At 42.9% G+C, this 24,429-nt stretch overlaps 1 protein-coding gene and 1 long non-coding RNA gene across 2 annotated transcripts in view; both read left to right on the top strand.

The window, feature by feature from the left end:
* The window catches only part of LOC121859426, a 37,721-nt gene extending 31,231 nt beyond the window's left edge, over positions 1-6,490 (top strand). Inside the window, exon 3 of the long non-coding RNA XR_006087639.1 lies at positions 6,361-6,490. This is a non-coding gene — a long non-coding RNA (uncharacterized LOC121859426). The remainder of the gene's footprint in view (positions 1-6,360) is intronic.
* Positions 6,491-8,362: 1,872 nt separating this feature from the next.
* On the top strand, positions 8,363-20,575 carry LOC121859583. Its single transcript, XM_042356520.1, has 3 exons — positions 8,363-8,366; positions 9,509-9,736; positions 19,684-20,575. The coding sequence occupies exons 1-3, from the start codon at positions 8,363-8,365 to the stop codon at positions 19,755-19,757; spliced, it is 306 nt and encodes a 101-aa protein (XP_042212454.1). The 3' UTR covers positions 19,758-20,575.
* Positions 20,576-24,429: the final 3,854 nt, after the last annotated feature.

Here is a 24,429-nt window from a genome sequence, read left to right as displayed (position 1 = left end):
CCGCCGCGGACTGGGGGTAAACGGCAAACGCCTAATTTTGCGCTCTCAAGGCAGGTTAGGTTAGGTTAGGTTAGGTACTTCATGGGCTGCGGCCAGTTGTCCTAGACCCCCGGGGGGGGGGCTGTACGTTCACCGCAGAAAAGCCTTATTAGCCCCCTCCACACACCCGTGGGGGGGCTGTACGTTCACCGCAGAAAAGCCTTATTAGCCCCCTCCACACACCCGTGGGGGGGGGGCTGTACGTTCACCGCAGAAAAGCCTTATTAGCCCCCTCCACACACCCGTGGGGGGGCTGTACGTCCACAGAAGAGACGTCTTACTAGCCCCCTCCACACACCCGTGGGGGGGTTCCTCACTTCTGTAGGTGAGGCAGAGGCTGTTCTTCATCTCTTTTTCGGATGAGTTGTACTACCATAAGTCGGGTTACACAGGCCACGACGATAACCACAAACAGCCAAGGGAAGGCCACCAGCCGTTACCAGTGCTCATCCTTCATGAGCTTCTTCCCCTCTCGGAGGAGCTGTGTCTCCATGTCATCGTTTTCTTTTGTCAATTGGGAAATATACGCCGGGAGGAAGACCTGCCAGGTAATGTCCTGGAGGCCGTCCACAGGATCCTCCTCGGGGAGAAGGTGCTCAACTATCTGGCCGAGGGAACGCCGGTACTCCCGCAGGTCGGAGATATCCTTGACCAGCTGGTTTCTCTGGTTCAGCAGGCCCTTCCCGATGAGCACCAAGTACACCCAGCCGGCCACAAGCAGTAGGGCGAGCAATGAGACGGGGATGAATCTTTTCATAACTTTTTATTTTTACTAAATTGAACAAGTTAAATTAGTTTAGTTTATTTAATTGATTATAATATTGAAGAGTGAAAAGTGTTGTGAAGAGAGATTATATTTACATGAGTATGAATGACAAGTGAAGGTGACGAGACAGAGTAAGGTACAGTGTGTGTGTGTGTGTGTGTGTGTGTTGTGTGTGTGTGTGTTGTGTGTGTGTGTGTGCGTGTGTGTGTGTGTGTGTGCGTGTGTTTGTGTGTGTGTGCGTGTGTGTGTGTGTGTACGCGTATTTAATAATAATAATAATAATTAACGGTTTAATGAAAGAGTATGGCAGCTGGAAGGCTGAAAATATACAGTTACATAATTGGGGAATGGGTCTCTTGATTTACCAATAATATACAAGTAACATAAGTAATACAAATATGATATATAATAACTTGGTGTGGAGAAGGTCATACTACAAGGCATTTCAACATAGTGACAGTGCAAAAAGGTAAGATTGACTGGGAGTGAATACACTGGTTGACTACGAATTATTGATAATTTGTATAATGGTTGGGACTGGGCTGTTCTTATAGTGACCAGTACGTGCTTGTATGGGCTGGATGTGGTTGTGGTGTCGCATAGCAATTCGCGGACGAGGGATCTCGGGTGGGAACAGGAGACGGTGTCGAGGATTATTATGTCGATGATGGCGATGATACTAACACAACTAGTAGCAGTAACAATGAATCTTCTACTACTACTACTACTACTACTACTACTACTACTAATAATAATAATAATAATAATAATAACAATAACAATAACAATAATAATAATAATAATAATAATAATAATAACAATAATAATAATAATAATGATAATAATAACAACAATAATAATAATAATAATAATAATAATAATAATAATAACAATAATAATAATAATGATAATAATAATAATAACAATAATAATAATAATAATAACAATAATAATAACAATAATAATAATAATAATAATAATAATAATAACAATAATAATAATAATAATAATAATAATAATAATAATATTAATAATAATAATAATAACAATAATAATAATAATAATAACAATAATAATAACAATAATAATAATAATAATAATAATAATAACAATAATAATAATAACAATAATAATAATAATAATAATAATAATAATAATAATAATAATAATAATAATAATAATAGTAACAATAATAATAATAATAATAATAATAATAATAATAATAACAATAACAATAATAATAATAATAATAATAATAATAATAATAATAATAATAATAATAATAATAATAATAATAATAATATTAACAATAATAACAGCAATAACAATAATTATAATACCACCACCTTGCGTACAGTCGTATACTGACCCTATGGGAATGACATTGCTTAGTTACGACGCACCATTCCAGTCCATCCCCACCGTATTCCCAATTCCCATTCCAAATTCAGATTCATATACGAAATGCATCTATGACGTCCGTTCTTTAATATTATAATCAGGATAACGCAGTAATTAGATGAAATGAGGAAAATACGTACATCATTCATAGCCTTGAATGGTTATGCTATAGAAAGAGAGGTTAGGTTAAGTTAGGTTTTAGGTTATGTTAGGTTAGGTTAGGTTTCAGTACCTCCGGTTTGCGTGGAAATTAGCGTTGGGGATCCCGCCAGATGACGTCACCGCGTCCATGAACCAATCACAGGACATTATACCCGCATACACGTACACTCAACCTTGGTTAATCCTACCCAATATCATTAAAAGATAAATGATACCTGCCCATTTCTTCCCTGCCCTCTTACTAGCACCACGTGTATCGGTGGGAGACGAAGAGAAATTCCCTTACCTAAAAGAATTCCTTCCACCTTATGGAATTTCCTTACCATAAAATAATTTTTCCCCAATCCGAAAAAAATTAAATAATCCCAAAACCAAAAGAAATTCCCCCAAGCAAAGAAATTTCTCCACCCCTATGACATTTCCCTGCCAAGAAATCTCCCCACTTTAGGAAATTCTTCCCATAGTACGGATTCCCTCTCCTAGTTCTAAGGTTCCATTAAAATCCGGGAGTGGCCATCCGGGAGTGGCCATCCGGGAGTGGCCATCAGGGAGTGGCCACTAAGAGCGAAATATATTATCTCCTACTACTCGAGAACGGATTCTATTCGTTCAGTCATACGTCATTTCGTTCATTCACCTGAAAATTTAATTCGTCTTCTGAAAATTTTAAACGAAAGCATCTCTTGAAACTTTATCTCTTGTCTTAAAACTTTCCCCTTGGATTTACCTCCTGAAACTTTATCTCGTCTTAAAACTTTCCCCTTGGATTTACCTCCTGAAAACTTTCACCCAATGGGACTTTTGATAAATGGATTTAGTCTGAAACTTTCAGTGACAGGTTTGAATTCTCGTGAAACTTTCAATAATAATAATAACAAAATAACTCATCTCTTGGAAACTACAGAAGATAGATGAGGTATTTAAATCGCCCTAAAAAATGTTATGGTAAGAATGTTATGGTTTGGTTAGGGTAGGTCAGTTCAGGTCAGGTCAGGTCAGGTCAGGTCAGGTCAGGTCAGGTCAAATTAGGTTAGGTTAGTCAACGAGGCCAATGTTTGTCATAGGTGAACGTTTCTCAGGGACCACAAGGCACTCAACAAATACGAGGTCAGATGTTATCCAAGTATCGACGTTTATTGATAAGAAGACTGTTTATGTGTGGATGTAACGTGACCTAACTTATCTAACAATCTATTCATCTATGTCAACAAATAGACTGTGACCTCTGTGTAATGTAATCTAAATGTCATCATGAAGTTGTGTCTGTTTGTTTCTCTGTCTCTACACACCTCTCTTGCTTTTTTGTGGAACCCGCCCCTTCACTCTCTCTCTCTCTCTCTCTCTCTCTCTTGATTTCCCTCTCTTGCCCCCCCCCTGCTCCTCTCCTGTTTTCTCTGATTTCTTCTTTGCCCCCCCGCCCTCTCCTGTTTTTGCCCCCGCTCCCTCTCTCTCTCTGTTTCTCTAGTGTACTCCGCACTGTCGACCAGCAAGACTCTTCAAACTTTCATCTCACACAAGTTTATATCTGAGTCGAGATAACTTTGTCATCTTGTGTTATCATCAGTGAAGGATAACTCAAAATAACCCCATTACTGTATCTCCTGCTATCAACCAACACCACCACTACCACCCTCAGCAACCAACATTAACCACCACCACCACCACCACCTCAGCAACCAACATCATCACCATCAACAACCACCACCACCACCACCTCCACCATCAACAACCACAACCACCACCACACCCCAAACACTTCCAACCCCCCACCCCCACCCCCCTCCCCTTCCTTATTTACACTTATACGTATGGATGTATGTATGCAAATGTCTTGTGTGGGATAACACTATAATGGCTCTCCTCTACAATGTATATGTGGGATAACACTGTCATCCCCCAATCCCTCCACCATCCTCCTCCTTAGTCAGCGACTCCTAAGGGACTAGGGACAGTTTGTAACGAGATGATGATTGATCGGCGGACAGACAGACCATGTCAACAATCACTGCAGTTCTATCGTGTTTATTTACTGATAATTTAAAGGATAATAACTTTCTGTCTCTTGATTCTTGATAATTTCCTCACTCGGGGGGGGGGGAGGGGAGGGGTGGGGGAGGGGGGTGGGGGGAGGGGGAGGTGGGGAGAAATTAGCTTGTGAAATATTCTTGGTGATAAAATACGCAGGAGAAAAGACAAGGGAGAGGGAGTAAAGGGAGGAGGAGGAGGAGAGGGAAGATGGGAGGAAAAAGACATGGGGAAAGGGAGGGAGAGGGAGAAAAAGGAAGACGAATAACACAAAGGAAAGGGAATGAGGAAAGGCCAGGAAAAGAAAGGGAAAGAGGAGAGAAAAAACGGAGAAAGGAAGAAAATGGGATAAAAATGGAATAAAGGGGAAACACAAGGAGAGGAAAAAATAACACAAAGAAAACAAAAAAAATCAACAAATCCTGAAACGTAAACATCTCCCCGCCATGTGACGTCATACAACAAAATGGGGGAGAAAGCCACTGATATCTTCTTCTTCTTCTTCTTCTTCTTCTTCTTCTTCTTCTTCTTCCTCTTCTTCCTCTTCTTTCTTCTTTCTTCCTCTTCTTCTTCTTCTTCTTTCTTCTTCCTTCTTCTTCTTCCTCTTCCTCTTTCTTCTTCTTCTTCCTTCTTCTTCTTCTTCCTCTTTCTTTCTTTCTTCCCTCTTCTTCCTCTTTCTTCTTCTTCTTCTCCATATCTATTTCACCAACATTATTTCACAAGCTAATATTTTTCCTCCCCTCAAGCGCGGAAATTATCACAGACCAACACGGAAAGTTATTATACTAAAGATAATCAGAATATAAACACGATTGACTAAATACTGAACACCTTAAACCATTCTTCAGGTCACCGTCTGTCAACCAATCACCTGCCTCGTTACAAACTACCCCTGGGCTTCAGACGCGGGGTATTGGTGGCCTTATTTATTAAAGATATAGATTATTATTGTCATTTTAATATATGTATATAATATAGCAGTATGTTTAGATTCCTTACCCCCCCCCCCAAGTATAACACTATCTTCCATCCCTACATAGACGTCAGACACACACGGGTATAGCATTTTCTTGCCTCTTGTCAGCATTTCGCAGTGCGGCGTTACATTGTCTTTGACCATTGTGGTATAAAACTGTCTTGCCTCCTGTAAGCGGTGTCTACAATAGCATTTTCTTGCCGCTACGAGTATTTCTCAATAGGGTAACAGAACATTATTACTTGTTCTTGTATAACACTGTCTTGTCCCTAACATAACGATGCTAACACTGTCTTCTCCCGCCCCCCCATAGTCTCCCACCCCAGATTCTTCCCGAACACATTATAACACCGTCTTCTCTGCCCCCCCACAGTCTCCCTACCCGAGTCTTCTCCTGAACACATTATAACACTGTCTCCCCTGCCCCCCCTAGTCTACCCACCCCAGAGTCTTCCTGAACACGTTATAACACTGTCTTCTCCCTGCCCCCCCACGTAGCTCTACCCCAGAGTCTTCCCGAACACGTTATAACACTGTCTTCCCTGCCCCCCCACAGTCTCCCCACCCCAGAGTCTTCCTGAACACGTTATAACACTGTCTTCCCTGCCCCCCCACAGTCTCCCCACCCCAGAGTCTTCCCGAACACGTTATAACACTGTCTTCCTGCCCCCCACAGTCTCCCACCCCAGAGTATTTCAACACGTTATAACACTGTCTTCTCCTGCCCCCCACAGTCTCCCCACCCCAGAGTTTTCCTGAACACGTTATAGAACTGTCTTCTCCTCCCCCCCCCACAGTCTCCCCACCCCAGAGTCTTTCTGAACACGTTATAACACTGTCTTCTCCCCTGCCCCCACAGTCTCCCCACCCCAGAGTCTTTCCTGAACACGTTATAACACTGTCTTCTCCTCCCCCCCCCCCCCCCCACATGTCCCCACCCCAGAGTCTTCCTGAACACGTTATAACACTGTCTTCTCCCTGCCCCCCACAGTCTTCCCTGACCGGATACCAGTGCTTGAGGTGTGGAGGCGAACGTGGTCACCTGGGGAGCAGCTGGCGGCCAACTGCACCTCCCTAGGGGCAGACCTTCCCCCTCCTCTCAGTGGTTCACCAACGGGGATGAGGTAGTCGAAGGCGAGACTCCTCTATTGTTCCTTCATCTATCTCACACCCCCTCCTTCTATTGTTCCTCCTCCTTCATCTATCTCTCCACACCCCCCCTTCCATTGTTCCTCCTCCTTCATCTATCTCTCACACCTCCCTCCTTCTATTGTTCCTCCTCCTTCATCTATCTCTCCACACCCCTCCTCTATTGTTCCTCCTCCTTCATCTATCTCTCACACCCTCCTTCTCTATTGTTCCTCCTTCATCTATCTCTCACACCTCCTTTCTATTGTTCCTCCTCCTTCATCTATCTCTCACACCCCCTCCTTCTATTGTTCCTCCTCCTTCATCTATCTCTCACACCCTCCTTCTATTGTTCTCCTCCTTCATCTATCTCTCACACCCCCTCCTTCTATTGTTCCTCCTCCTTCATCTATCTCTCACACCCCCTCCTTCTATTGTTCCTCCTCCTTCATCTATCTCTCACCACCCTCCTTCATTGTCCTCCTCCTTCATCTATCTCTCACCCTCCTTCTATTGTTCCTCCTTCATCTCACACCCTCCTTCCTCCATCCATTCTCTCACACCCTCCTTTCTATTGTTCCTCCTCCCTTCATCTATCTCTCACACCCCTCCTTCTATTGTTCCTCCTCCTTCATCTATCTCTCACCCCCTCCTTCTATTGTTCCTTCATCTATCTCACACCCTCCTTCTATTGTTCCTTCATCTATCTCTCACACCCCCTCCTTCTATTGTTCCTCCTCCTTCATCTATTCTCACACCCCCTCCTTTCTATTGTTCCTCCTCCTTCATCTATCTCTCACACCCTCCTTCTATTGTTCCTCCTTCATCTATCTCTCTCACCCCTCCTTCTATTGTTCCTCCTCCTTCATCTATCTCACACCTCCTTCTATTGTTCTCCTCCTTCATCTATCTCACACCCTCCTTCTCTTATCCTCCTCCCTCACTCCTTCAACTCCTACTTCAGCGTCAATTTTTCATCCTCCTTCCAATCACAGGTTCGAAAGAGTCCTACAAGCCCCGTCGTCACCCTGCAAAAGTCCTTCAGGATCTGTTGTTTTTTTTTTAGTTATTTTTTTTGTAATCAATTTTAAGTCAAGTTCCTTTATTTTGTATTGATTAATCTTAGACTTTTGTTGTCCTTACCTCCTCCTTTATCATTGGTTCTTTCTTTCTTCCTTTCTTCTCCTCCTCTGTCCTTTTCTTACCCCACCCCATCCCTCTCTCTCTCTCTCTCACTCTCTCTCTCTTCTCCCCCCCTCTCTCTCTCTCTCTCTTTTTCTCTTAATAGTTTACAGCTCTACACACACAGCCTCAGAATAAACCGACACTGATACTTTCCTCTCCTTCCTTCCCTTCCTCTCTCTTCCTCTTCCTTTCCTCTCTCTTCCTCTTCCTTTCCCTCTCTCTTCCTTTCCTTTCCCTCTCTCTTCCTCTTCCTTTCCCTCTCTCTTCCTTCCTTTCCTCTCTCTTCCTTTCCTTTCTTTCTTCCTTTCCCTCTCTCTTCCTCTTCCTTTCCCTCTCTCTTCCTCTTCCTCTCTTCCCTGTACTTCATTTATTAATTACACCTTTATCCCATTTGTTCACTCTACGATTTTTTTTACATTAATTGTAGTTTTTTTAATTTATCTTCGATTTTCCCTACTAACCTAACCTAGCAAACCCTAACTAATAAACCCTAACCTAAGCCCTAACCTAACCTAACCAAACCCTCTGGACACCTCTTAATATTTAACTGCCTCATATCAACACTAATAACACTTCCCCTTTACAATTTATTCATCTTTTAACACTTAATACGATCCAATTATCTTCATTTCTTCCCTCCCCCTTTTATCGTCGATTTCTCATCTTCCCTCTTTCGTTTCATGGGTTAATAAGCGTTATTTTCACTTGTGTCTCTTTCTCAGTTTATTTGGTCTAGTTTCCTTCTTCTTCTTCTTCTTAATGATTGTGTTGTCTTTATTTCCTTCTTTATTGTCGATTTCTCGTTCTTCCCCTCTTCTCCCTTCTCTCCTCACCTTTTCTCCCTCAAAACAACATCTCTCCTCCTTCTCTCCCTCACACCTCCTCCTCTCCCTCACAGATCACCAACATGAACTGCAGTCACCAGGTCCCAGAGGATAATATCAACACACCCTTACAGATCACCTACACACACCTTACACAGATCACCTACACACCCTTACAGATCACCTACACCTCACAGATCACCTACACACCCTTACAGATCACCTACACCTCACAGATCACCTACACCCTCACAGATCACCTGCACACCTCACACATCACCTACACACCCTCACAGATCACCTACACACCTCACAGATCACCTACACATCCTTACAGATCACCTACACACCTCACAATCACCTACACCTCACAGATCACCTACACACACCTCTGAATCACCTACACCTCACAGATCACCTGCACACCTCACAGATCACCTACACACCCTCACACATCACCTACACACCCTACAGATCCACCTACACCTCCTGAGATCACCCACACATCCTTACAGATCACCTACACACCTCACAGATCACCTACACACCTCACAGATCACCTACACACCTCACAGATCACCTACACCTCTCAATCCCACCTACACACCTCACAGATCACCTACACACCTCTGAATCACCTACACACCCTCACAGATCACCTACACACCTCACAGATCACCTACACACCCTTACAGATCACCTACACATCTACAGGTTACCAGGTACAAGTATACACATCCCTCATGAAATTCTCCCCTCTTCCCTCTGTTGGAATTTAAATGACCAATTTTCTTTACAATTTTCCTAACTTTATCCCTCTCCATCCTCCTCCCTCACTTCATCAACGATTTCCTCCTTCACCATTCCATCCCCCTCTCACTCACTCCATAGACGATTTCCATCTCCCTCCCACCCCCACTCACTCCATAGACGATTTCCCTCTCCCCACCTCACTCACTTCATCAACAATAACCCCCCCCCCTCTCCCTCTCTCTCCTATAGGTATCCAAACGCTACACCCGGATGTCCCAAAAGGACACCACCAACATGGGTCAGGTGTCCACGAGGTCAGGCTTCGTCTGCCGCTGGGTGAGAGCCACTTCAAGGAGGGCCAGGTACGGCTCACCTGCTCAGCGTCCTTCCGTAACTTCTACAACCAGAGCTCTGACATCATGCTCAATCGACTGGGTTTCAAGACGGTCGCCCCATCCCAGAAGCTCTATGGGACAGGTAGGTGTGGGTAGGTGTGGGTAGGTGGTGTGGGTAGGTGTGGGTGGGTGGTGTGGGTAGGTGTGGGTGGGTGGTGTGGGTAGGTGTGTGTGTGTGTGTCCATTCAACGGCAAATCAGAGGAGATAAGCACATACGAAAAATTGTCTGTCTGTCTGTTTATCTGTCTGTCTGTCTGTCTGTCTATTGTTCAAGTACGTAGGCTCTGTCAGGATCCCGAACCTATATATATATATACCATTGAGTAAACAACAACAAACAAAAACAACAACAACAACAAAAGTAGTTCTCATTAATGTATGCTCTCTCTCTCTCTCTCTCTCTCTCTCTCTCTCTCTCTCCGACATACAGACACAGACATATTAAAAGACAAAAATAAAGACGAGACAGAATCATTCACAATAAAATAGACAGGAACAGACAGACAGACAGACAGACAGACAAAGTTGTGCCATTAGAAAACTCTGAATAATAACATAAATATACAAGTTTTAATAAGACAAAAAGATAAATAAAGACAAGAGTCGAAATGTTGTTAATTAAGGTTGTGATTTATAAAGACAAACTGAGACTTGGAGACGTTTTGTGATGAAGAAAGTAACGCACGAGAAATAATAATAATGATAATAATGATGAAAATAATAATAATAATAATAATAATAATAATAATAATAATAATAATAATAATAATAATAATAAGCGAGGTTAGATCAGGTCTGGTTCAAGTCAGATCAGATCAAATTACGTTAGCTTAGATAAGGTCAAACAAGATTAACTTAGGTCAGGCTAGGTCAAAGGTTACTACACCACAAACAACAACAACTAAAGCACCAAAAAAAGAAAAAAAACAGGTCGCAGGTCACATCAGGTCATACCGTCACTCACAACAGCTCGACCAGTAACATCCAGGACAATAAATCGCAGGTCAAACGAGGTCACAGGTCACCACAGTTGTAGGAGGTCATGAAAAACTACCCTTAAGCCTGTAAGGGGGGAGGGGACGGCCATCTCTTAAATCACATTGTTTTTTTAACCGTAATTTTTTTTCCTGAAGTGAGGTAGGGGAGAAGGGGAGGGTAGAGGGGAGGGGAGGAGGAGGGGAGGAGGGAAGGAGAAGAGAGATAGAAGGGCTGGTAGGAGGAAGGAGGGTAGGAGGAGAGGTAGAGGAGAAGTAGGAAGATGGGTAATGGATAGAGGTAGAGAGGAGAAGAGAGAGAAGGGAAGAGATGGAGCGGAAAGAGGAAAAGGTAGGAGAAAGAACAGGAAGGGGAAGGAGGAGAGAGACGGAGGATGGAGAGGAAGAGAGAAAAGAGCAGCAGAAGGATGAGAATTTATGGGAAATGATAAGGAAGGGGGAGGAGGGGAGAGGAGGAAGAGGAGGAAGGAAGGAGGAGAGGTTGTTTTACATATAAGAGAGTCGAGTCTTAACTATTTTCTTCCCACCTTTTGATAATCTTATATATATATATATAGATGTTACGTCACCCCACCTCCTCACCCCCCACCCCTCCCCCTCCAGTTCCCAGTGCATTAAAATGTTCCTCTTGATATATTATTTTTTGTTATGTTTTTTGGGTTAATGTTTAATATATGTAAATTGCCGTCGATTGAATCATTGTTTGATATCATATTTTATTACTTTTTTTTGTTCAAATCATTAAATGTTTTATGATATAGTGTGTTGACAAGAGGAGAGTGTGTGTGTGTGTGTGGGGGGTGTCTCTCTCTCTCTCTCTCTCTCTCTCTCTCTGGACCACAAGCAAGAGAGCATCCCAGGTGAAATTCCGGATCTGTGTTGTATGTTGCGTTGCGTTGTGTTGTGTTGTATTGTTCCGGTGTGTAGCAGTAGTAAGTCAGTGTGTGTGTGTCGCTGTCTGCTGGTGTATGTCTGTGTGTTCTCGCTGCTTGTATGTGTGTAGAGAGAGAGAGAGTCATTCTCTCTCTCGTCTGTAAAACAAAAACATTGTCTTTCACACACACACACACACGCACACACACACACACACACACACACACACACACACACACACACACACACACATACACACACACACACACACACGAGAGAAAAAGCACAAAGAAAGTTCCCATGACGACTTCTACAAGAGCAACGATTTAAGTCAAACTTTCTCCCGGGGAAATTCTTTTGTGATATGAGCGAGAGGGAAACAGTACGTCTGTCTGTCTGTCTGTCCTGATGCTGTTTCCCCTCACGGCTAAACTTGTGATATTTGAAGCTAAATAATATATAAAAAACTGTCTTACTGTAAAACTAAACCTGTGTTATTAAAAGAAGCTAAATAATCGTTTTAAGAGATAATGAGGTTAGGTCACTAGGAGAGAAAGTTTTATCCCCACAAAATTAGAAAGTTCATGTACTCGACGGGGAAAGCCAAGAGTCTGATCTACTTAACTCAATCATTAGAAAGGTTTGATCTCGACGTCATGGAAAGCTAAACTAGTTATCTTATTAGCTGGAGAAAGTTTATCCAAATGAGTGATTAGAAAGTGGACTTAGGCGACAGAGAAAGCCAACTTGTCGTGTCATTGGGAGAGAAAGTTGTTGTACCCCCCCGCCCCCCCTCTACCCCCGCCCCCCGCTACGGTGAATCTCTCTCTCTCGGGGTAATTCAGTTTTGATGTTGACAAAAGAGAAAGTGAAACTTGTATTATTAGGAAGAGAAATTTGGCCCTCAACCAGAGATAGTGTGTGTGTGTGTGTGTGTGTATGTGTGTAAAAAATGTCTGTGGATGTATGTTATGTGTACATATACCCTTGTGTGTTCCCGTATACGTACACATGCTTCCCTGTGAGTAACATACAAGGTGCAGTTAAGTCCTTAATACCTTCATAGTCACTCCACTCGTGTGTGTGTGTGTGTGGCGACCTGTGGTGTAATGCTCAGCATGCTCGCCTCGCAAGCGGGCAGACCCGGGTTCGATCCCAGGCAGGGTGAAACTATGGTCAAGTTTCTTTACGCCATTTGCCTCTGTCTACCCAGCAGTAATTGGGAACCTGGATGTTAATCGATTTGCGGATCGTATTCCGAGGTAATGGTTAGCCACTGCAGTTGGCGAGTTGTCCGGTCTTCTCGGACTATTCCTTTACACTGGGTCATGCAGCTCGTTAACTCAGGGTGTGGTTGTTGTGTTGGCGACAGCTTCTCCACCTTAAACAAATCCACGCCTGGGTGGCCCTAGGGCCGGCCATCCTCGTTACACGAGGGGCAACCATTATTATTATTATTTAATATGTGTGTGTGTGTGTATTTGTGTGTGTGTGTATGTGTGTGTGTGTGTGTGTGTGGACACTAACACAGGTAAACACTATCGTCGCGGGAATCAACGAGAATATCCCTGGTGTGACGGTCATGAAACTGGATATTTGGGTACACGTCGCGCTCTATTTGACTGTCTGTGTGTGTGTGTGTGTGTGTGTGTGTGTGTGTGTGTGTGTGTGTGTGTTGTGTGTGTGTGTGTGTGTGTGTGTGTGTGTGTGCTCGCTCGTTTCTTTGTCTCTCTTTCTTTCATCACTCTCTCTCTCTCTCTCTCTCTCTCAGCAGGAGAGGTCCTCTTAACCGAACTGGTGGTGTAGGTTGACATGTCTAAGCCACGAGGGAGCTTGACTGTGTGTCTGTGTGCTAATTCTCTAAGGGCTCTGTGTGTGTGTTTGTGTGTGCCTGTGTACATCCACCCACCCTTATACAATGCCTGTGTGTGTTTGTGTGCAATTGCTTTTACACACACACACACACACACACACACACACACACACACACACACACACACACCGCAACCTCTGGACGCCTTCTTCAGTAGTTGAGAAATTACAGACAGGTTTTATTGGGGTGTCAGTGATCAAGCGGATGAACTCTCAGGTCAGGTCAGGTCAGGTCAGGTCAGGTTAGGTTAAGTCTTATCAAAGGCCACCGAGGCCATTAAGTCAGGGAACCATTTAAATTTTGACTGTTCTCTTTTTTTACAATCAAACCAAACAACAAATATTTCATCTAAAACCACAATTAGATTTACACATTATGGGTAAATTATTCTATCTATATATTTATTTATTAGAGATAATTTTTATTTATTTTATTTACAAAGAAGAAAATATATCATGGTCTCTTATTCAACCCCCCTCCCCCTCCCCCCTTGTTGGCCACGCTGTACAGTAGAGACTCCCCCATCTGCCTCACTGACCTGGACTGTAGTTTAGATATGTACTGTAGATGATGTATTTACTGTATAGAGGAGCCCTTTGATCACTTCTTTAACAGGTTGAGTCCCCCCTAGTAACAAATAGTAAAGTGAAATGAGGAGTGGTGGGTAAATATCCTGGTCTTGATGTCTGTAATGGTCGAAGTAGTTCTTGTTGTCGTCACGCTGGCTAAGGTAACAGCGCTCTTGTTTCTTTCAGTTTTATCTTCTACAGTATGACTTTAGTGTTAATTAAATTCTACAAGTTCTACTGCTACTACGACTACAAAATACTACTACTACTACAACTATTAACTACTACTACGACTACTACTACTAATAATAATAATCATAATTACAACAACGAGTAATGAAGACCTCTGATCATTAAACCAAGACCCAGAGGACTGAACAAAGACCCCAGAGAGGATATAAGAACACACTGTACACTAAGCCTTCAGTACACAGGGAGACAGCGTGGCCAACACACACACCGCCTCCACCACCTTTCATTTTCCCTAAGTCAAGTTAGGTACCCCATTTACAACTGGGAATGCCCGGGATCGAACCACAGACCCTTGGGACAGCAGCAGGCGAGCGTTATATATCCACTCGACCTCCGCACCCCTTATTGAACTATAAACCCAAGATTATTGAACAGAGACTCCCAGGGTTATGGAACGAAAACTCCCGGGGATTATTGAAGAAAAGACCCGAAGGTTATTGATAACTTACTGATTAAATAAATTATAAACATCACTGAACCTTTCTACTGATTACTGACCACTGCCCCCCCCCCCAAGAATACCTAAAATAGGACCACAAATCATTAAAAATAGTGACCGGCATCAAAACAATAGCCCTAAAGTGTGCTATAGTGAAGACGTCATCTTGAGAAGCGATCAACAAAGGGTAAACAACAATAACGAGAGTCTCCAGCTGTGGTCCGCCTCAGGTCACAGCCAGCAGGAGACTGTTGCACCCACCCTCACCCAAATCAATAGTGGTGATGATATACACACCCGGTGATGACTCCAGATAAACTTGTTGGGAGTGACGCTAAACCTTTACAGTGTGGAGTGTGTGTGGACAAGGGTGGGAATGTAACGACAGATAGACACACAATTGGAGTCACAAACAACATAAAACAAACGTACGATGATTGGATAAACCTCACTACCACATGACCAATTGACCTGGGAAAATAAGCCATGATAGCCATTCAGTCAAAATACATATTGTGGCGAAGCGGAGTGATGGTGGAGGAGGACCTGAGTGGGCAATAGCTACGTGTACTCAAGAGTCCTTTTATATAAATACAATCTGGTCAAGACCTTCGTGTGTGTGTGTGTGTGTGGTCGAGGTCAATGGCTGTTGTAAAGGGTTTATTATTATTGTGCTCTTTGGTTCTCAACAGCAGTCGAGGGATTATCTAAAAGGAGTCCCACAGCAGGATAAGTCGTCGGGATATTGTCCATGTTCTTGTTTCTTCTATCCATGACGACTCCTGACATTGTTTTTACTTGTCGTTGTCTTCTCACTCACAGGAGACTCATCACCCGAAACATCTGACAGGAGGAGGAGGAGGAGTTTGACAAGAGATGTGATTTAATTTATAACCTTCAGTTTGGCGGCTGTATTGAACACGACCAAATTTTTCCCTAAACGATGTCGGTTCAAGAAGATCTCTGAGTTAGAGAGGGAGGGACAATGCACATGTTCAAAACCTCAAGTAAAGGGATACAAAAGACATCAAGTTTAAGTTTACGTCTTAGGGTGATCATGTGATAATCTCTTTGTGCTGCTCCGTGTGTGTGTGTGTGTGTGTGTGTGTGTGTGTCCAGAGCCCCTTGAAGGTTACTCTGCTGGTGGAAAATGAAACTTGATCCCATAAGCTGATACAAAACACTAAAAGATTAAACAAATTTTTTTTTTTGCTTCGGTACACAGGTGAGGCAGCGTGACCGGCACTGTACTCGACCACCTCCATATCCCAAACTGTAAAGTAAAATACCGATTCATAGTTAGGTGACCTGGGAGAGCTCTGGGGGCACGATCCAGGGACATTTAGAATAGGAGGCGAGTGATAGTAAAGATGGATAGTAAAAGTGGTTTGTGGTGGATGGGGGATAGTCCAATACAGAGAGGAATAGATAGATAGATAGATAAGAGGAAGAGGAGAATACCGAGGAAGGGGGGATGGAAAGGAGGGATGGGAGAGATGGAGGGAGAGATAGAGGGAGGGAGGGAAGCAATGAGGGAGAGAGAAACGATTTAACAGGTAGACAATTCTCTCTTAACAGCCAAAGGAGGAGAAGGAGGAGGAGGATAGTGAAGGAGGGATAGACAATGTAACAGATACAGAAGGGCTAGATATCACCTCTCACACACACCATTAGTCACGGCTGGATAGTTCGTTAGAGGTGGGAGGTATAATGGATAGACTAAGAGCCTTCCTAAATGACTGATCGACCGACGAGAGAGAGAGAGAGAGAGAGAGAGAGAGAGAGACATCACGTACAGTCAGATACAGACAGTAGAATGGAAGGATAGAGAAAGAGACAGAGAGACAGAGAGACAGACATACAAGGTACTCAACAAACTCCATCATTGGGCCGCCTAACTGAGATCCACAGAGGCGAGCAATGGGGGGGGGGGGGCTGCCTTTGATCCCGACTACCTACCCCACCCACAACAATTGTCCGGCACAACACAAGACCAATTCGTTGGTGTATATAGAGAAAAAAGGAGAAAGAAAAAACAACAACAACTTTCCCAGGACCAATATTCTCAATATAGTTCTCCTCTTACTCCTCCTCTATTATCCCTTCCTCTTCTTCTTCTTTCTTCTCCTCTTCCTCTTCGTTGATTCCTCCCCTCATTTTCTTTTTTTCTCTCCTCTTCCTCTTCTCCTCTCCTCTTCTTTTTACTCTTCTCTTCCCTCTCCCCCACCTTTCTCTGCCTCTTCTCCCCTCCTCCTCTTCCTCCTCTTCTTCCTCTTCTCTCTCCCCTCCCAACCTGCTCTTCCTCTTCCCCCTCTTTCATAAACAGAGGAATAGAGAGAGAGAGAGAGAGAGAATGGATTTTAATCTCAATATACAAACGTCAGATTTCACTCAATTTTATAATCAAATTTACGTACAGATGGAGAGTTAAAAAGGCCAATTCCTTGCTGTGAAAATATTGTCCCTGAGTCGCTTCCCCCCCCCCCTCCCCCTTCCACCCCCGGCCTCCCTATCACGGTACTCTCTCCAATACAACATTTAGACAGAGGTGAGGGGGAGGGGGGGGGTCAGTACATGAAGGGAGGTGAAAAAAATCATTCAGGTCAATTATTTCCCATAGTCCCCCCTTCCCCCCGCCCCTTCCTTCCTCCCCTTCCAGTCTATAAATAACAAACACTCCTTCCTTCCCTTCCTCCCCTCCCTCCCTCCCCTCCCCTTTCCTCTCCCCACAGCCAATAAACAACCACCACCACCACCACCACATAATGTCTGTATGTCACGGTATAGACAAGAGAATACAACACCTGATCCTGATACATACAGATATATAATACAACATAATATACATCCCCCCACAATAATACCCAACCTCCTTACCTCTAGACACAATAACATCAACCATGGTGTTCAATTCTCTAAATATACAGAATCGACGTATTTATTTTTATGGGAAAAAATGGAAAATATAACTTCCTACAATTCTCATCATCTATCTCAACTTAAAATAAATAAATAAATAAATAACTAAACATATAAATAAAATTAACACCCCCCCCAATAATACCCATAGCCAAAGTACTTATTTAATTCCTTGCTGTAAAAAAAAAATAAATAAATAAAAAAATATATAAAAAAGAAGATCTGTGAGCGTGTGGATATTAACCCCAGCCAGACCATATCTAGCACACAGGACAAACAAACAACAGGGCACTTATTGTACGATGACAAGGTCCCCCCCCCCTCCCCGCAGACGGACGGACGGACGAACACACACAGAAGGCGAGTAATCATCTCCCGTCACTCGTGTCTTATCTCACAGTGACAGGTCAAGAGGCCCCGGTCATAACAAACTCCATTATTACTGTGTTCCGTTCACCTTTGATCATGGTTAACCATTAGGTCTGTTTCCCAATCCTAAGAGACCCCAACTGGGCCCTACCCTAACCTAACCTAACCTAACCTAACCTAACCTAACCTTAACCTTAACTTAACCTAACCTAACCTAACCAAACCTAACCTAACCTAACCTAACCTAACCTTAACCTAACCTAACCTAACCTAACCTAACCTAACCTAACCTAACCTAACCTAACCTAACCTAACCCCAACTGAGCAGCAAGATTGGTTCCCCCATTACTAAACGCCCTCTCCCCCTCTTATTAAACCCTAGCTTTAATTACTAGGTTAGACTGTGGCCCAGTAATGTTAAGGGCCCTTAGGAGTGGGTAGGTTGGGGCCCAGTGGGGTTCACGTGACCTATAACCTCTCTCACGCCTCTGTTTGCCTCAGCTGTCATCTTGTGAGTAAGAGAAACGTGTGACTATATTGTACACTGTGTCTTATGAGTAATTATGCTCATAAATGTAATTAATTATATCTTACTATACTTTTCTACCTCATGACACACTTATGAGTAACTATACACTTGTGAGTGACTTAAGTATTTACCTGTTAAGACTTTATTTATAAGTGTACAGGTGTATATACAGTACACACACTTTAAGTAACAGCGGTCATAAGTATCCATGCACTTAAGGTGACGATGCCTATGTTAATAATAAACTACAGACTTAATGAAAGACGGTACATTTATAAGTGCCTCTGTACTCAGGATTGACTATAAGTGTAGGTAATTTTCTACAAGTTAACAAAGTGACTAGGTGTCTTAGAAGCGGTTATCGGTCGGTATGAAAAGTTAGTGACTGCAAACTAATGAGGCTTCTCTCTGTTTCTTTACTTTCATCCGCTGTTTGTCTCTTTCTCGTTACCCCCACCTCTCTCTCTCTCTCTCTCTCTTCAACAAGAAAAGAAATAATCATCAAAAATCACCATTCCCGGATTCCCAGTATTCATGCTTCACTTCCACCCTGCAGGGAATCTTCGACGCGTGATTCCCAGGTGACAAAAATTCCCACGGAAATATCACCTACGAGAGACTAAAAATCACAGCAATGACTAGAACCGAAAGGCAGGCAAGCAGGGAGGCAGGGAGGCAGAGAGGCAGGGAGGCAGGGAGGCAGAGAGGCAGAGAGGCAGAGAGGCAGAGAGGCAGGGAGGCAGAGAGGCAGGGAAATAACACACAATAAAAGTTAAAATAATAGTGAACAAAAAAAATATCCGGATCACTCTTTGGCGAACGAAGAGGAACGGATCTCAGAGGTGACATTGGATTTATTTATTTATTTATTATTTTTATTTCTCGTAAATGAAATATTGAAAACGTTTGATTGTCTGTATCGAGTTTCAGGGATCACTGATGAGAGACACGAGTGAACTGAATTAAAATGTTATCGTTTGGGGAAAAGAATGACTGAGTGTCCTTGGCTAGAGAGATGACAAACAAACGTCAAAGAAAAGAAATATATATTATATTGACAAAATACTCAGTTAAAGAGATCCCCACCCCCCCACCCCACCCCACCCCACCCTATTTTCTTTCTGATGATTGACCTTTCCTCTGTATATTCGCTAGGAAATGTCATATTCTTTGATCCGCCTCATTAACCTCTGACCTCTTAACTCTTCAGGTTCGACGATGGAGGTCAACGTGGTGATGCTGGTCCTGGCATTCATGGTGACCGCCTCCCTGCTGGTGATGTAGTGGTGACCGCGTTGTGCACGAGCGTTCAAGCGCGCCAGAGACCGGCGTTCAGTGCCGCCTGAACACGACGTCCAAGACCATCAAGACGACGCGTTCAGTGGCATTCGAGGCGAGTGTTTAGTGCCACCTGAACACGGCGCTCAGTGGCACAACCTAAAGACGTTCACTCCCAGCAGGACCAACCAACCCGACCCAGCGTTCAGTGACATCACCCCAGGAACACCAGTGGCACCAGAAGTTCAGTGGCACTATGAACAAGCGTTTACTGGAATTGTTCCTGGGAGTTCGTTGGCACCAGTAACGGGCGTTCAGTGGCACCAAGAACAAACGTTCACTGGCAGCACACCAGGACGATCAGTGTCACCAATAAGACCCAGCGATCAGTGGCATCAAGAGCAGGCGTTCAGTGGCACCTTAAACCAGCGTTCAGAATTACTACAACCTGGAGTACAGTGGCACCTTAGTGGCGTCACTCCGGGGAGTTCAGTGCACGGTGTTCAGTGTCCCTATGGTGAACAATACAGTGGCATCACCCCAGGGCGTTCACTGGTGCTCCCAGATATCAGTGTTCAATACCATAAGGTCACGTAGTTCAGATTGACCTGTTCTCAACGTTCACCCAACACTCAGTTCAATGGGATACACAGAGTTCAACGACTGCAGTGAAACACCAGTGATAATCTCAGCTTCCAGTGACACTTGCGTTCAGTGTTAAACAGAACCCAGAGCTCAGTGTAACCATGACGCATCGTTCACAGTGTTGCGTTTAGTACCGAATAACAACCAGCAGCAATCAGTGTGGTACAGAGTTCACCAATACCCCCAGAGTAACACTGAAACCTAGAACCGGGCGTGTAACAGTGTTCATTACACGCAGCGTTCAGCAACATTGAAAGGAGGTTCTAGCGTTCAGATCAACACTCAAGGCTCAGGTGGGATTGAGCGTCCCCTTAAAAAAATAAATAATAATAAATAAAACTTCTAGTCGACGTTCAGTGGCGTGCTAAATCAATGTGTAGTGTAGTTATACTCTGATAAACTCTCTGCCCTTCATGGCTGGGGAAAAAAAACACTCCTAAAACAACACAGGTGAAGGATGTGTGTTTTATTATTCATGGAGTGCATCAATTAAAACACAAACTCACACACACACACACACACACACACACACACACACACACACAGACACACACACACACACTAAATAAATCAGTGTTGAAACGAATGACTGAACAATAACTTCCTTTCAACATTTATAAACACATATGGAAAAAATGAAAACTACAATAAACAGCTTTTAGGAAAGTTTTAAAAAATGAAAGAAAGAAAAAAAAATGAAGGCGGTGGAATAAACTGTTTTTTACTCCTGTGTATAAATTAAATGAAAATAAATTATAAAAGATAGAAATAAACTTTTTTTAATACATAACAAAAGAAAACAAAAGAAGAATCCAACATAGAAAAAAGAGACTAAACTAATATTCTTAACTGAGTATAAAGTGAAAGAAAAAATAACAATAGCGGAAATAATAATAATAATTTGTCTTATAAAACTGTGGAAACCGAATGAAAAATATAGACAAATCAGGAAAAAAATTGGAACCAGTGTATAAATTAAAACAAACAAACAAAATTCCATACTGTATAAACTTGAATAAACTAAACAAACGATGGAATAAACAGTTGTTACTAATGTGTATATATATAAACTGAGAAAGAAAAATATTAAACCTCCCCCCCAAAAAAAACGACAAACTAAACTGTTTTTACCAACTCCACAAACGCTGAAAAACGAACATTAAAAAAAAAACACGTAGAAAAACATGAAAATTTATACACTAAACTGTTTTATGGAAATGTGTAAAAGAAAACGAACAAAAACTGATGTATGTAAAAGACAAAAGAAATTGTAAAAGATTGACTAAAGTTCACATCTATAAAAAACAAAAAACAATATACGAATAATTTACAGTGAGCAAAAAAAAAACTATTGTTAATGTGACTATAGAAACACTAACAAACAAACACAAGTGAGAGAGAAAAAAATCTGTTTTTTTTAACTATAAACAAGAAAAAACAAACATAAAAAAACAATTATTTTTTAATGAGGTAAACAGAAAAAAATGTAAATATTCCGTGTGTTTGTTTTTGTCTGCAACTGTAAAAAAAAAATCTATACTGTTTTTTTTTTTGGTTTTGTTTATAAAGTGAAGAAAAAAAATCGAGTGAAAAGACAAAAACATATTTGTAGTGTTAGTTGTGTTGCCAAGCTGTTGTTGCTTTAAACCATATGAAGGCTTCCATGATACGACAAAGAAAAACAATGTTGTATATTACGGGATATTATAGGGTATTAAGCTGTTAAGGTCATAGGATTAAGTGCTTTAAGGTCAAATGGGCCCCAGTCCTAACAAGCCCCCCCCCCCACCCTTTAAAGGTCTAATGAGACCCCTATTTCTCCCCTAACTTAATCAACTGTAACTTATAGGTCCAAATCTTAATAGGCCCCACAGTGCTAATGGACCCTACGTTATATGGGTCCCAATTAAACATAGCCTAAATCTTAACGGGCCCCAACCTAACCCAACGTAACCTACAGAAGTCAGTCCAAATGGGCCCCAAATCTATCAGGACCTAACTTAACCTAACCTAACTTAACCTAACCTAACCTAACCTAACCTAACCTAACCCAACGTAACCTACAGAAGTCAGTCCAAATGGGCCCCAAATCTAACAGGACCTAACCTAACCTAACTTAACCTAACCTAAACAAACCCATTAGGAATAACACGTTACTAGATCTGGGGCCTACGAGAACTGGGGCCTACAAGAACTGGGGCCTACAAGAACTGGAGCCTACGAGAACTGGAGCCTACGAGAACTGGGGCCCACAAAAGACTAGGGCTGGGGTCCATCTGGCCAGTCACCGAATTAAGGTTAGAAAAAAAAATAAAACAGTACATTTCGTTTGAATAAGAACATACGATTTATTTACATAATGAAGAATTCACAAGAATAGGAGAGAAACACCGATAAAGGAGAATAATGAATAAAATAATAATAGGAAGAACACAGAAGAGGATATAGATAGGAGATAAAATAACGAATGGATAGAAAGAAAAACACAAAACACAAGTGAAGAATAAAAAAATAAATATATTTCAATAACAGAAAAGACGAAAAAGATAAAATAACTTAAAATTACTTACCATAGATAACAATATAGATCAATTTACTTCATTAAGAGGAAAAACAAACAGAAAATAAAATTGAAGAAAAAAATATCATAGACTAAAGAATCAGAAAGATTAAGATTATATGAAACAAAACAAAATAAAAACGGGATTTATTTTACCGGACTGATTCAATTCACATTTTGGAAACACACACGATGTTTTATTTATTTTTTATTGTTGTTTTTTGTTAAGTTTTCCTAGGGGGTGATAGCCAAGTTAGCTTTTATTTTTGAGAATGGAGAAAGAGTAGAGAAATAAATACTGAAATAGAGAGAAAGAAAGAAAGAAAGAGAGTGAGAGAGAGAGAAAGTGAGAGAGAGATAAATTAGGGAGATATATTAAAGGAAATATTATCAGAAAGAGTAATAATGAGAAATGATAAAAGATAAAGTAAAGATATATAAGAATGTACGAGAGAGAGAGAGAGAGAGAGAGAGAGAGAGAGAGAGAGAGAGAGAGAGATTAGCTCACCCATTAATTATCAGATATATCCTTAATGAGAATAGATTCCTTTTCTTTCCCCATTAAACAATGAGATACGCCCTACAGTTCCTGGTCGACGCCGGTCCATAACCTGGTCGATAAAGGCCTTAAACTGGTCGACGCTGGCCCCCTACCCTGGTCGAGACTGGCCCCCTACCCTGGTCGACGCTGGCCCCTACCCTGGTCGACGCTGGCCCCCCTACCTGGTCGATATTAGCCCCTACCTTGGTCGATGCTGCTCCCTAACCTGGTCGATACTACCCTCACCTTGGTCGACGCTGGCCCCTACCCTGGTCGATATTAGCCCCCACCTGGTCGATGCTGCCCCCTAACCTGGTCGATACTAGCCCCTACCCTGGTCGATATTAGCCCCCACCTTGGTCGATGCTGCCCCCTAACCTGGTCGATGCTGGCCCCTACCCTGGTCGATGCTGCCCCCTAACCTGGTCGATGCTGGCCCTACCCTGGTCGATGCTGCTCCCCTAACCTGGTCGATGCTGGCCCCTACCCTGGTCGATATTAGCCCCTACCTTGGTCGATGCTGCCCCCTAACCTGGTCGATACTAGCCTCTACCCTGGTCGACGCTGGCCCCCACCCTGGTCGATGCTGCCCCCAACCCGGTCGATACTAGCCCCTACCCCTGGTCGATATTAGCCCCTACCTTGGTCGATGCTGCTCCCCTAACCTGGTCGATACCTCCTGGTCGATACTAGCCTGGTCGACGCTGGCCCCCACCTGGTCGGTAACCTGGTCGATACTAGCTGGCCCCCCTACCCTGGTCGATACTGCCCCTACCCTGGTCGACCCCCCCTACCTGGTCGATACTAGCCCCCTACCTTGGTCGATGCTGGCTACCTGGTCGACGCTGCTCCCCTAACCTGGTCGAGACTGGCCCCTACCCTGGTCGATGCTGCTCCCCTAACCTGGTCGAGACTAGCCCCCTACCCTGGTC

Source organism: Homarus americanus, unplaced genomic scaffold (assembly GCF_018991925.1).
Source record: "Homarus americanus isolate GMGI-L3 unplaced genomic scaffold, GMGI_Hamer_2.0 scaffold7626, whole genome shotgun sequence".
NCBI lineage: Eukaryota > Metazoa > Arthropoda > Malacostraca > Decapoda > Nephropidae > Homarus > Homarus americanus.
Note: the sequence above shows the minus strand (reverse complement) of the source record. Positions and strands in the feature narration are given on the sequence as shown.